Raw genomic sequence first — 14,509 nt, forward strand, 5'->3', positions numbered from 1 at the left:
TAGATCATATGCACAAAAGATTAGGGTTTAAATCATTTTGTAGGTGAAGTTGTGGGTGTTTTAGATTTGATACTTATTTAAGGTCCTTAAATTTTATATATATTAGGTCCTTAAATTATATATATATATATATACGGGCCGGCCACGTCGACATACTATTCTAACATATTATCTTGACATACCTAGCCAACCATCAGATCAAACAGAATCTGACCCCCAGATTTACCTCTAAAAAAACGAAACAAATGAATTGAAAGGGGCAAAAATGTCATTTTGTTTTGCTAAAGAAAAAACTCATTTTTCTTCTTTGTAGCTTTTTCACCCAAAAAAAAACTCGTTCTTCTTCTCGAAGAAATCTCGTTTTATTTTTTTGACTCCCATCGTAAAGGTTGTTAGGCAGACTCCCATTGTAAGTATTTCTTGTTTCGTTAGTTATCCAACCATAATATATATATGTATAGTCGTCCCCTGCTGTAAAAAACGATGCATTGTAACTATCCAAATGACCATTATGAAGGAAACCAAAGAAAGACCCTTTGTATCTTGGATCTAAGCAAATACACTAAATTATTCTAACAAATTTTGACCAATAGTTGTCTAGCTAAACATTACGTACTGATGAGAATTTGTGTAGCAAGAAATTGCACATGGTATATATGTTAAGCATTTTACATCATTCTGCCGAATTTGTGTAGCAAGAAATTGCACATGATATATATGTTAAGCATTTTACATCATTCTGCCTTCTATGGAACTCATCGAGTCCAGTAGGGTAGTTAGCCATTCAATTCAATGAGGTTTTCAGGCTCTAAAAATCGTGTCCTTGATGAACTGATTGTATGTTTTTTCTAAGTTGTACTCGCCTCCATTTATCTATTTAATTATTTGTTTTTTTTTGGGTACTAGAAATGACTTTGAATGGAGCTTCCGATGTTCCCGATTCAGTACTAGTGGATTCTTCTCCAATTGAAGCCACAAACGAAGACATACAATTGTTAGAAGCACCGTATGTAGGGATGTCGTTTAACAGCTTTAGGGAAGCGAAGAAATACTACAAAGAGTATGGTCGACAACAGGGATTTGAAACGCGTGTTAGGAGTGCAGTTAAGAGACAATTACATGTGGACGTACCTTCTAGTGGTCTCTTGGTCTGTTCACGTGAGGGGATCCATAACAAAAAAGAAGATGTGTCTATTAGAGTGTCAGGAACATCAAGAAACACTTCGATTGTCAGGTGTGATTGTAAAGCAAGAATGAGATTGGCAAAGAAAAAACTCGACAATATATACACATTCACATTGGTTGAAAACAACCATAGTCATGGCTTGGTTTCTCCGTACAAGAGGGGTTCAATGAGGTCGAATAAATCTATGCCAGAAGCAGCAAAGAACCTGACAGAGATTTTTGATAATGAGGGTTTACCAGTGGCAAAAGTTGCATCAGTTTTCTCTGGGGATGCAATTGGGCTTACTTCAAAGATGTGTCAAAACTATTATGCCACAAGAAAGAAACCAAAAGAAAATGACGCGACGGCTGTACTTGATTACTTTAAGCAAAAGAGCGCAGAAAATTCTCAATTCTACTACGTTGTTCAACTAGATCCAAGTGGTACCGCAATTAATTTTTTTTGGATTGAAGGACGGTCTCGGGTGCAGTACGAATACTTTGGAGATGTTGTATCTTTCAATACAACTTACCGGACTAATATTTATGAAATGCCTTTTGCTCCTTTTACTGGTGTCAACCACCATTTGCAATCCATTCAATTTGGGTGTGCATTATTTCTTGATGAGACTGAGGAAACATTTGTGTGGTTATTTCAGACATGGCTTGCAACTATGGGTGGTCGCCCTCCAACTTCGATTCTCACTGATCAAGACAGGGCAATGACTGGAGCGATTGCTAAGGTATTCCCTTCTACACGACATCGTCATTGTTTTTGGCATGTTTCAAATAAATTTTCAGAGAAGTTGGGGCATGTCTACCATAAAAACAACACATTTGCGACAGAGCTAAATTTCGTTCTTAAATCCTATAGGATAGATGATTTTGAAAGCAAGTGGCCTGCACTGATGGTAAAATACGATTTGGTGGAGCATAGTTGGTTGACTGAAATGTATGAGTTAAGAAGAAATTGGGTTCGGGTTTATCAGTTAGACACCTTCTTTGCTGGAATGAACACAACTGGACGGAGTGAATCAATGAACTCTTATTATGATAACTTTGTTAGTTCGACGACTACTCTCATGCAATTTGTTCATGGTAACGAAAGAAGTTTGGGATTGATTGTTAAGCATGAAAGAGACTTTGATTACAACACTGAACATAAATGTCGCAATGTGGGTAGAAACGAGTTCCTTTTGAAGCATGCTGGCAAAGTGTACACAATAAATGTTTTTAATAAATTTAAGTTTCAGGTGGAAAATGCAAGAAACTACTACAAAATTGTTGAAGAGGTGGTTGACAGGAACGGAAATGGAACTTATTTCTTGAAATCAAGAAAGCCTCAGGATACCAATGTTTGGAAAGTAAGTTTTGATAGAACAACCCTGGAGGCTGAGTGTGAATGTAAGTATTTCAAGTTTATGGGTATACCCTTACGCTCATCTTTTGAAGATTTTTTTGCGGTATGGCGTCGAAGAGATTCCAGCTCACTTTATTTTGAAGAGGTGGACACAAAAGGCAAACACTTACAGGGTCGTGTTTGATGGTGGATTAGTAAATGGTCATGGAAACCAAGAGGCTTTAAGAGTTTCCCATTGCATTAAGGTTACTACTCAATTGGCATATGATGCAGCAACTAATGTTGAGAGTTACACATTTTTCATAGAGAAAATGAGTGAACTGTCAATTGGAGTTGCCAAGTGTAAGGAAACTCTCATTGAAGGAGCTACTAAAGGAGTTACTAAAGAGGTGGCTTCAACTAACGAGAAGTGCAAAGTTGATGTAGCAGAGGTATTTTCTTATCACTTGTTTTTACTGCAATTAAATTTAATTTTAAGCTTAACCCCTTAACCTTTGTTTCACAGGTTTTAATTTTGAACCCCAACATTTCTTAAACAAAGGGGAGAAATAAGAGAATAAAGTCTGGTAGGGAGATAGCCCAAGAAGAAAAGAATGGAAGGTTGTGTAAAACGTGCCAAAAGATTACAAAACATGACTCAAGAAATTGTCCGGACAAGATTCAAAACGTAATAACGTGTTCTATTTTTTTATAAATTTAATATTGGATATTTGTTATCAACTTTTAACATGTATTTTACTTGCATGCTACTTTTAGCGAGCAAATGACTAATTAGCAATGGGATGAGATACTGAATTTTGATAGTTGCGGTGTTGAACTTTGATAGGGGTGTGCTGATTTTTTTGCATGGAGGGGGTGCCGAGCAATAATAAGTGTTGTTATTGGTTTTTTTTTTTAGTGCTGAATCATTTAATTATTTTTGGTTATGTGAAACAATGTGGTAGACAAAGTGTGTTCAGACTTCAGACTATGGACATTGCGTTACTGCAGTGGAGATATTCCTGAGCATTATGAACTGATTTATTAATTTGAAGGGCTCATGTTTATTGTTCTAAAGTATTCTTTTAATTGTTGTCACAAGCATCATTTGGTTACGACTGTACACAGAACATGGGATACTGTATTTACGCAGGTGTGTAACATGTCAGGTCTTAAGACTTAATTTTGTGAAGCCACGACAATATCCCCATCTCATGCTACTTTTTGTAAAATATACCAGAACATGTCTACAGTTGCAAAAATGCCCCTGCAGAAATGCCTCATTGCACCTAGTATTCAACTCACTATACCCATCTACGGATTCAAAGAAAAAACACTTGCACCACATCATCGCTTGCAACAGTGGCAACCACCAAAAGTTCACTAAAAAGTAACTAAAACTCTTCAATTGCTTTGTATTGAATTTATTGACTATTTCTATACAATTATTTTTCTTCACAATTGGGGCATCATATAAAGATTAAAATAGATTAACCATTCTCCCATTATAGTTCTCATGGAAATCTAGTTTTGATCTTTTTCTTATAACACAACATATAATTGTTACAAGACTTTTTATAGTTCCCGTATAAATTAACTCTTCTTCATAAAAAAATTATGCATTGGTGACAACTTACACAAACAAATGCAGTGTGACATAGGTACTTAAAGGAAAATTTTAGGGAGGCAGAGCATTAGAATGTACTTGATTGCATCTATAAGGCCATTTACCAAGCATTGAACTTGAACACATGTAACATTACTTACATAAACCAGTGTTTGTGGAAGTTTTCAACCAAAAGTGATACGCTAACTATACAAGATTTTCGCATTCAGAAACGACATCAATGGTCGAGCTGTCTAGAAATGTAGAATCCTTCCAGCCACTAATAAGGCATGCTACCAATCCTTGAGCTAGCTTCTGCGATTCTGATGGGTAAGGCCATTTGTGGTGCCTACTCCACCAGTCGTAAAAATTTTTGCCTAGCTTTCTTGGAGAGTTTCCCTTTCTTTTTCTTCTTCATAAATTCCTGCTTAAGACCTCCCAAATACCCACTGTACTTCCGAAAAAGTTTAAGCTTCAGTTCCCTATCTTCTGCTAAAATAGATCAATGTAGTGATCACTTACATCAACATTTTCCTCGAATTTCTTATTCAAATCAGCAGCCTCAAAATGACCAGAATTTGAAGAAGAAACGGTGAGGGCTTTGAATTGGCACTCAATTCTGGACAGAAACATCATGGCTTCTTTGACTGGTCTGCCTAACAAGAAATACTTACAATGGGAGTCTGCCTAACAACCTTTACGATGGGAGTCAAAAAAATAAAACGAGATTTCCTCGAGAAGAAGAAGAACGAGTTTTTTTTTGGGTGAAAAAGCTACTGAAAGAAGAAAATTGGGTTTTTCTTTAGCAAAACAAAATGACATTTTCAGCCCCTTTCAATTCATTTGTTTGGTTTTTTAGAGGTAGATTTGGGGGTCAGATTCTGTTTGATCTGATGGTTGGCTAGGTATATCAAGATAGTATGTTAGAATAGTATGTCGACCTAGCCGGCCCGATATATATATATATATATATATATATATATATATATATATTTTCTTACCAACGTATTTCATGGTTCATATATAATTGTAGTGGATTATAACAGTCCGTCGATCGAAAACCTATTTTCATCTTTGTTTTCGTTGGGTGGGGTGACGACGGGGCTAATGCTCTCATAGTTATTCTGATTTGAGCCCAGAGCAAGGCAAGTGGCTCATTCACGAGAAGTCGAGAAACAAGGTTATTGGAATAGATATAAACACGCTTTAGTCTTTGATGCTATATATGATATATTTTAGAAAAATTGTCTGAAGGAAATCCTTTCATAAACAGTGTTTGCCCCTGTCCTTGTTGTACCTTGATTTTTATAAATTAAGTTCATATGATACCGGAGATTGACACTGATTTTAGAAAAGCTAGGGAGCAAACATGAAGTTGCTAAACCCATCAATTTGCACTTGCATCTGGAAATTAAGGTGACTCATTATCTTTTCCATTGTTTATTTTATCTGTAGATAGTTTATGATTATTTTGCTAATTCTGATTTCTACTTCTTAGAGAAGTCTTAGTGTTTGATGGTTTTCTCTGTGTAAAATGACTGCGCAATATAATGAGCTGCTTCAGTGTTACAGTCCTTCGCACACGGCACACCATATCTTATTCTGCTCGTGTCAGATATTGTGTGTTGGCGACTTTTTGTTGGACTCCTCGCTTGTTCACGCTTGTTCAATTGCCCACAATCGCTAGAATTGGGGCCAAACGAAGCCTGCCTGCAGTTTGCTGGCTTATTGGGCGAGTCCCTTCTTACAAATTCTTACTTCATATAGGTGCTGCTGTACCTTAAATTTTTTCTTTCGATATTGTTGGCTGTTTGAGGGTTGTATTGTTTTTATGAGTATTAAATAGTATTATAATATGTCAATATTAGAAGTCCTACGTTTCTATAAGTATGAATATCCATATCTAGTAGTTTATATTATATGTTAGAAGCTAGTATAAAGGGAGGGGTTTTAGGGACATATTTTATCTTAACACGTAAACAAACTCAAAATCGTTAGGGCATTTATAAGTTTTGGATTAGGCTAACTTTTTGTAGATATGATCTCCTAACTATTCTAAACATTGTTACAAATAATCAAAAAAATCCAAACTTGCCAAATATAGTTAACAATTTACAAAATTTGGCTAATTGTAGACCGTTCATTTTCACCATTTTGGATACTATATTTGGCAAGTTTAGAATTTTTTGATTTTTTTTATTATTTGTGACAATATTTAGAATAGTTAGGAGATCATATCTACAAAAAATTAACCTAATCCAAAACCTATAAATGTCTAACGATTTTGAGTTTGTTTACGTGTTAAGGTAAGATATGTCTCTAAAACCCCTCCCTAATATAAATATGTAACTCTGGGTAGAGAACAAGATAAGAAACTCTAACCCTATTATTCTAGCCTCCTCTCTCATCAATTTTGTTTCTTTTTTATTTTTCTCAATATATTAATGTCACAACTCTCCTAGTATCACCACTATCATAGAATTTAATATGGTATCAGAACGTTAAGTTCAAATCAAAGTTTAGTGGTATGCTAAGAAAGGAATCTCTCACCAAGAAAAAAATCAATCAATTCTTTTTTCAGTTTTTCAGTATAGTATTCAGTTTGTCAAGTTTCAATCTTTCTCACAAGAAGAAGTTTTTCTATCTCGATTCAAGTTTCAATCTTTCTCTGGATGGATTTACTGTTTACCGGCACTATTCACCGATACTGTTCACATGCCTATTCACGGTACTATTCACCGATATTGTTTGCGGTACTGTTCATCGTCATGTTCAAGGCACTTTTCAAGATTCCGCAGGTGTTTAAAATTTGTTTGAAGAATGCTAGGAGAGAGATCCGAAGTTTCTCAGTATTGGTTTCTTAGTATTGTTTCGCTTCCGTAGTCTACGTCTTCCGAAATCTCTCTATCTTAGTATTGGTAAGAGAGACACAACCTCTCTGTATCTTGCAGTCCCTAGTGATTTTTGCTCCTAGAAGTCGACTAGAAATTTTTTTTGACACAAGATTCGGGCCATGCATGCTTTGTTTACTCTAGTTCGAAGCACCCACCCTTTCGAAAAAGCTTCCACGCAGTTGGTATTGATGTCGTCTTCTGTCTCAGTTTCTAGAACATGATCAAGTTGTTTGTTTGAAGTAGTATAGAGGCACACGACCTTTATCTTGCAAGGAATTATTCTTTCTATATATCTTCCTCTATGTTTGGTATTGTTCCAGAAATTCTATCTTCCTCTTAATTGCCTTACTAAAGGTGCTACCCGCCCTCCACCCTCTATAGTGAGTATTGTTTGATACATGTTCTGTTAGAATTTTTTTTTTGTGTATTAAAGTATGAAGTATTGTTTTTTGAAGTGGGCATTGGTTGGTTGTATAAGTTGGTATTTGGTCCCCTCTGTTTCAAGTTCAAATTGAAATAGACAAGCCTTTGTATGTTTTAACTTAGCCTTGTATATTCCACCTTGAGGGGGGGATATAGAGATATGAGAACATTGAGTAGTATATAAGGCAAGGAGAATATGGAGACGTATGAGGAAGAGTACTTATGTCTCCATATTCCAACATACCTTGGCAAACTCACTTCATGACAAGGGATATCCAAGGGCGTGTGCCTCCTTTGCATCTCAGCAATATGACATCCCCACTATTCAGTATTCAGTATTCAAGTAACAGTCAAGCCTAAACTGCAATCTTTAGTATTCAGGTAGCAGTCAAGCCTAAACTGCACGTATGTTTCAAGTAGCAGTCACGCCTAACTCTTGCCGTATGTTCCGGTAGCTTGATCATGCCTAAACCGCACTTATCGGTATTCGTAGCGATCGAGCCTAAACCTGCGATCTTCAATATTCAGTAGCGGTCATGCCTAAATTGCCGCGTATGTTTGGTGTAATCATCAAGCCTAAACCGCCAGATATTCCAGATAGCAGTCATGCCTAAACTACACTCATCAAGTATTCGTAGCGATCAAGTTATAACCGCATCCAAAGATTCAAGATATTCACGAAAATACCCATAATAGTATTTTGTTGACATTAACAATGATATTGATAGTAGCAACCAAAAAGTGCACATCAAATCAGTGTTATTGTTTTCAATTTATATTATGACAGCCATAATAGCGAATGGAGTGAGTATTAGCCAATCATCGCGCCACTAAACCGGTGTTATGATTTCAGTTTGTGACTGTGGTACACCTTCAGTATTCAAGTTAGGTCATTGCCTACACTGACAGTTTTACTTTCCAGAACGTCTCATCTCAACAGTTGTTCGAGTTCTTCAAATAAAGATAGTTCTATGTGAAAGGGGGAGCTGTATTCTTATCTTTTCTTTCTGCCATTCAAGCTGCAATTTGCAAGTTTGCAGCATTTCAGCTTGAGTGGGAGTATTAGAATATGTCAGTATTAGAATATGTCACATATATGTAAAGTCCCACGTTTCTATAAGTGTGGACATCCATATCTAGTAGTTTATATTATCATATTTGAGGTTAGTATAAATATGTAACTCTGGGTAGAGAACAAGATAAGAAACTCTAACCCTATTATTCTAGCCTCCTCTCTCATCAATTTTGTTTCTTCTTGGTTTCTCTCAATATATCAATGTCACAACTCTCCTAGCATCACCACTATCATAGAATTTAACAAGTAGTATATGTCTTTCCATCCAAATATAATTTATATATTTCATGATCAAAGCGAGCTAGTGATGTAGTTTGGATGAGCCACTATCGAAGCTTGTGGAAGTTTGCATTAAATAGAGGAGACATGGTTGGGGGTGAGAAAGGAGGAGAGTATAATGGTCAGGTGGCTATACGCATAGTGGAGGCTTGGTGGCACTTTTTCGGGTTACTGCTGCTTTGTTTTTTTTGCATTTTTTCATAAATTTGTTTACTATTTGTTATTGGACTTAGTAGTCGCTAAAGGGAGGGAGGGTCTCTTAGTCCCGAAAATAAGCCATGGCTAGTTGTGGGTGTTAATGCAATTCTATGTCGAAGATATTATCTTTTATTGATACAAAAAAAAAAAAAAAAAAAAAATGGAGAGAGAGAGAGAGTTACATAGCACTGAATCTTAAGGTAACAAAATTCAGTATAAATTTTCTTTAATTTCTTAACTCAATAGTTTTTGGTTGTAATGAAAAATTTGGCGTGTCTGCCGAATTTTTTGTTTGAAGTAAAGATCTTGTTGCTTCTCGGGGTAGCACAAATTCAGCTTCGAACATTATTCAGGCACCAGTTACAGAAAAATCTACTTTTTGCTCTTCTCAACTTTTGCAGAGGGGAGTGGTTTGCAAACTCTGAAGCAGATTCAACTTCATGAAACTTCTGGACCCAAGCCACCTAAACTTACTCGATCTTTGATCGATGCAGAATTGTTCTTTGTTGAATTTGTCTACAAAAATTGTGTTTTTATGATCGAAAATTTTGACTACAAATCTTCTTTGCCTTTTATGTTTGATATGTTTTTACCAACTTTTACATTTTAAGGCCTTGTGCAATATGTATAAATTTTTTGCCTTCTTGGTCGCTCTTTCAATTTGTGAAAGCAACTCTTTGAATGGTCTATACTTTGCAAAAGGATGATAAAAATGCCCTATTGCCATGCTCCGCATTCAATCGAGGGAAGCTTGAGCTGCCCATGCAAGGAGGTATGTTTCCCTTGTTCTAATAAAGGCACTAACCTTAGGGCATTGTGATGTAGATTTATGAGCAGAAGCGATTAAGAGGAAGAAATCTACAACTTATATGAAAAACAATTAAGAACCCTAAAATAAAGAAGTCTCTTTTATTGACTCTCAGAAAGAAAATCACTACTAAATATCAACTCCCTGAAACCCTAACCATAAGCCCTTATTTATACTAATAACAATAAAGCAGCAACTAAACTAGTGGGTCACGGCTTATGGGCTTGACCACTGAATCTTGAAAGAAACGAACTCATGTTCTACATCATTTTCCCCAGTTTGAAAAGAACTCGTCTCAAATTTGTATACGCAATTGACTGATGAAATTCACTGTAGCTGATGCCCATCACTCTCCCGCTGTTCAAATGAATTCTGCCTCGAATTTTGCCCAGATAATTACTCACAAGAAGAAGAATGCACCATAATATCTACAAGTTTGCAAAACCACCATATGCAAAGCGATGCAAGAAGAAAGATGTAAAGCTACCAACATGATTTCTCTGTTTTATGAAAATACTACCACATTCCAAAACAGAAAATACGCATACCTCCAATTGTAACTTTAGATGCACAGAACTAAAGAGCCTTGTATAATTAATATCAAAATCCTCCCAAACCGGATCGGCATACTCAACAAAAAGATTATCAGACAAAGAGGGAGTAGTGATACAAAATTCAGATTCATCTACTCCGTATTCATCAAATATTAGTGGAGTATCTAAAAAACTATCATGTTCCTCCTCTGGACAAACATCAAAAATAGGATGGGAATCCCAATCAACATAGTTTAACTCCATATTGCAGCCCTTGCAAACAAATAAATCTTCAGTAAAAGAAGAAGTAGAATAATCCATAACGGGCATAAAAGTGGATGCATCATGGTTGTCCACTGTATGGCTTGGTGTTGCTTGAACAGGGCTTACTGTCTCGATTTTTGGTTGTTTATCATACATATTTTTCTCATGTGATGTAAGAGAGAAAAACATACCAGATTCCCGTGCTTCAGCCAAGAATGTCGTACACATAGTGGTTTCTATATCTGGTGGTTTGAGCGATTTCAAGATTAATTTCCTGCTATTATGCAAGAATGAGTGAATGTTCTTGGCGCTATCATGAATACTCCTGTGATCAAACTGCCAAAGACGCCCTAGTAGGAGATGACAAACGTCCTTTGGAACAACAATGCACATTACTGTATCTTCGTAAGGTCTTATAGTCTGTGGAACTAAACATTGATGATTGACTGCTGTTTCGACCCCCACGTGGCAAATGTCCATTGGTAAAAGTCTCCATTTTATTCGTTTAATCGACAGAGCTCAAGCCCAATTTGCAATATCATGGATCAATGTACATGCCCATTAACTCATGTGTCTAAGGCTGAACCTTAGCCACATGGCTTGCCACTAACGTACATTAATTTATGTCCAGATTCATTTCTTATCAAAGAGATAATTATCAGTTGAGAGTTATATTCAATTACAATTACTTATGCTACACGACTACTTAAGCTACAAGGAGTCTCTACTCTGCCTATATAAATATCAAACTATTTTTCATACAGAACTACGTTCTTGAGACTTGATCCCATCGATAATTTGGGTATGTAGTCAACCGAAATGTACAGTCTCGTTGTAACGCCCGTATTTAAAATACGTATTTAGTTATTAATTTATTAATTAAATTATTTATTTAAAAATCGGCTGGATTGGATTTGGGATACGCGGGCCTGATTTCTGGGCCCGAGTCTGTATTGGACTTGGGTTTCAAACCCAAGTATATAATCACATTGTTCTAGAGAATAGGGTTTTAGAGAATAAAAAAATAATAAAAATGGAGGTGGCTCGTTTGCTGGAGGGTGGAGCGCGAAGATTCGTGGTGCTTGGGATTAATGTGAGTGGTTTATTCTTTATTTTTTTTCTCGTATCTAGACACAGACCACTTTACTTTACTGTAGAACCTTGTTTCGTTCATTTTCTGTTTTTTTTCTTCTGTAGTTATTCGGCGATATTGTCGAATCGTTAAACTAGGTAATGTGATTATATCTTTTGCTTAATTATTGAACTGCTTGAACTCCTTAGGCCGTTAATGGCGTCCCAGCCTAAGATAAAGAAAACCACCTGCTGTTTTGTTTGACCACATCTTTTGTTGTGGTTTTGAATGGGTTGTTTGATATCGGTGGGTAAACTGTTGGGTGGTGTGGGAATAGCGTGGGTTTTGATGTTGGTTGTTGATGTCGGGGCTGTTGGGAGCTTGGACCAGTCGTTAATGGCGGTGCGAGCTCCGAAATCGTTTTTATTTTTGGTTGATTGTTTTGTTTGTTGGAGGTTAATTGAATTGTGGTTGGAGTAAGGGTTGGTTATTAGTTGATTGGGGATGATTCGGTGCTTTGGAGAATGGGAACCGTCGAAGCTCCGTAATCGTGTTAATGGCGGCCAGAGAATCGCCGAGTGGATTTGAGTAAGTGAACTGTTGTTGTGTTGGGTTAGATGATGTTGGGTGATAGTGGGGGGTGTGTGAGGGCTGCCGGAGGTTGTATAAGCGTCAATGGCGGTGCGATTTGGCCGGAATTCGCGTCGGTGCGCTGGTGAGGGGGAGATGAAATCGAGTTTTTCATGTATTAAAGATGTGGGGTTTTTCTTTAGGAGTCCAACCGCTTGGTTGGAATGGGTAGGCGATTAGAACTTGATGGTGGTCGATTTGGTGGCTGGTGGAGGCTGGTGGAGGATGAAGAAGATGATTGTTGACCAGTTGGGCTTGGGCCTAGGTTGGTTTCTCTGGGTTTGGGCTTTGGGGCCGGACCTTAGTTTGTTTTTGGATGGGGGCCAGTTCTAATTTTAGTCATGGGCCAATTTTCCTTTATTTCTTTGGGCCGGCTATTTTAGTTTTGTTTCGGACCAGTTTTGAGTAAGTTGTGGACCAGTTTTAGTTTAAGTGTTGGGCCGGTTTCAGTTAAATTCTCCGGGTCGAACCCAATTAGCTTTCTTTGGACCGGTTTTTCTGTTTTTGTTTTGGGCTTGGTCCATATGTTTTAAAGTGGGTCAGGTTGATTCACTAGGCCAGTGTAGACTTTTGGGGCCGGGTTTTAAGGTTTGGGCTTGGCTAGTTGGGTCCGAACCATTACCTTGGTCATGAGCCCATGAGCCATGTACATTGACCTTAGCCATGAACCATGGCTATGACCATGAACCTGTTGAACATAGAAATGACAGTTTGACTTTGACCGTTGACTGTTGACCACTGACCGTTGACTTTGACCGTTGACCGTTGATTGTGGAATGTTGACTTTTTCCAGTTTTTCACATATTAAAGAATATGGACAAATATAGTAATAAAATATTGTCAAACTTTGTATAACCTTGTTTGTCATTATCTAATTAAGATTTGACGTAAGTAGTATGTAAAACATATAAATATTGGCACGTAACAAGCGGGGAATTTTTAATAAGACTTTGATATATATGTTTTTATGAGTATTAAGTTATATACGGACTTAGATTCATGGACTTTGATTGTAGACTGTGGACTGTTTAATTGTGCTACATTTTATGTTGTAAATTGTATGGACAAATCAAATGCTAAAATGCTGTGGAGGTTTGAATAAATTTGGTGGTCATTATCTAATTAAGATTTGACGTTGATATTGTGACATTATATAATATGTTGGGATATATATATTAAATGCAATAGTTTTAGAGAAATAAATGTATAAACACTTCATTATTTTATATGTGAGATGCTACTATGAGATAGTATAGTATGTGTGGATATTTTCCCACGGGATTATGGCTTAGTGCAATAATATATTGGCACGTGAAAGAATGAAAGTGGTTATGAGATATAATTGAGATATTTCTAAATATTGTGGCTTAGTGCAATAATGTATTTGATATGCACGTGATATAGTGAAATGATTATGAGTCATAAATGTATGACACCTGAATAAATTACGTAACGAAAATCCTAGAACCTGACTACCACAACTCATGTGATTTGCCCCGTGGTATGTGATATGATTGATTGGCCCTTACGGCGTTTGATGAATCTGAATGGCCTTGGCCGCGTAAGTAATGTGATTGGCCCTTCCGGCGTTTGAGTTGAATCTGAATGGCCTTCGGGCGTAAGTAATGTGATTGGTCCTCCTTGCGTTTGATGAATCTGAATGGCCCTTACGGCGTAATAATAGTGGCTTGATTATTCCGTTCGCAAAATAGAACGAGACACGCGATATTTTATGCCGAATAGTGGCAATACTTACATAATGGCTTCCGTGTGAGGGTTATCTGGTGTGCGGCATCCCGCTCAGGGTAGTTACGCACGGAGTGGTTCATTATGTAAGGGGAGGCATGTGGATGTACATGTTCGGCGTTGGGAAGCGATTGTGGTAGCCAGGGAAACTAGGTAAGACATAGATACGACGTGAATTTTAGGGACACACAAAGAAAGCCTTAATTAATATAATTATGGTAATATGTTGGTTAATGATATATCTTTAGATAGATGATTGTATATACTTGGCTGGTTATAGTTTAGTTAGAACCTAAGGCGCCTCGTGGAGGAACTAAATGCCTTTTTATTATGAGTATGGTATGTTGTATTAGTTGTTGGAAGTTAAGGCGCCTCAGTGGAGGAACTACCTGCCTTACCTATTGTAGTTAAGAATGTCGTATTAGTTGTTAAAAGTTAAGGCGCCTCGATGGAGGAACTAACTGCCGTATGGTTTGTG

At 37.0% G+C, this 14,509-nt stretch overlaps 2 protein-coding genes across 8 annotated transcripts in view; both read left to right on the top strand.

The window, feature by feature from the left end:
* The window catches only part of LOC147520135 (acyl-CoA 5-desaturase AL21-like), a 106,340-nt gene that overhangs the window by 5,706 nt on the left and 86,125 nt on the right, over window positions 1-14,509 (top strand). For 2 of the 7 annotated variants that reach the window (XM_086591629.1, XM_086591630.1), the window contains exon 2: window positions 5,725-5,876. The gene's annotated coding sequence lies outside the window, so the exon portion shown is untranslated. Of the gene's footprint in view, window positions 1-5,086; window positions 5,290-5,382; window positions 5,877-14,509 lie in introns of those variants that run through there. The other 5 variants (XM_086591627.1, XM_086591626.1, XM_086591628.1 and 2 more) reach the window with 5 other exon arrangements.
* LOC147520137 (protein FAR1-RELATED SEQUENCE 5-like) lies at window positions 909-5,618 on the top strand. The gene is made up of 4 exons (XM_086594244.1): window positions 909-2,528; window positions 2,617-2,955; window positions 3,606-3,656; window positions 5,565-5,618. Exons 1-4 carry the CDS (start codon window positions 909-911, stop codon window positions 5,616-5,618), a joined length of 2,064 nt encoding a protein of 687 aa, XP_086450370.1.

The sequence above is a fragment of the Coptis chinensis genome, chromosome 2 (assembly GCF_015680905.1).
Source record: "Coptis chinensis isolate HL-2020 chromosome 2, ASM1568090v1, whole genome shotgun sequence".
In the NCBI taxonomy this organism is placed as follows: domain Eukaryota; kingdom Viridiplantae; phylum Streptophyta; class Magnoliopsida; order Ranunculales; family Ranunculaceae; genus Coptis; species Coptis chinensis.

Coding starts and splice junctions, on each gene's coding strand:
- LOC147520137 (XM_086594244.1), top strand. CDS start 909: ATGACTTTGAATGGAGCTTCCGATGTTCCCGATTCAGTACTAGTGGAT. Junction 2,529..2,616: donor AGGATACCAATGTTTGGAAA/GTAAGTTTTGAT, acceptor CATCTTTTGAAG/ATTTTTTTGCGGTATGGCGT. Junction 2,956..3,605: donor GCAAAGTTGATGTAGCAGAG/GTATTTTCTTAT, acceptor TGTTGTCACAAG/CATCATTTGGTTACGACTGT.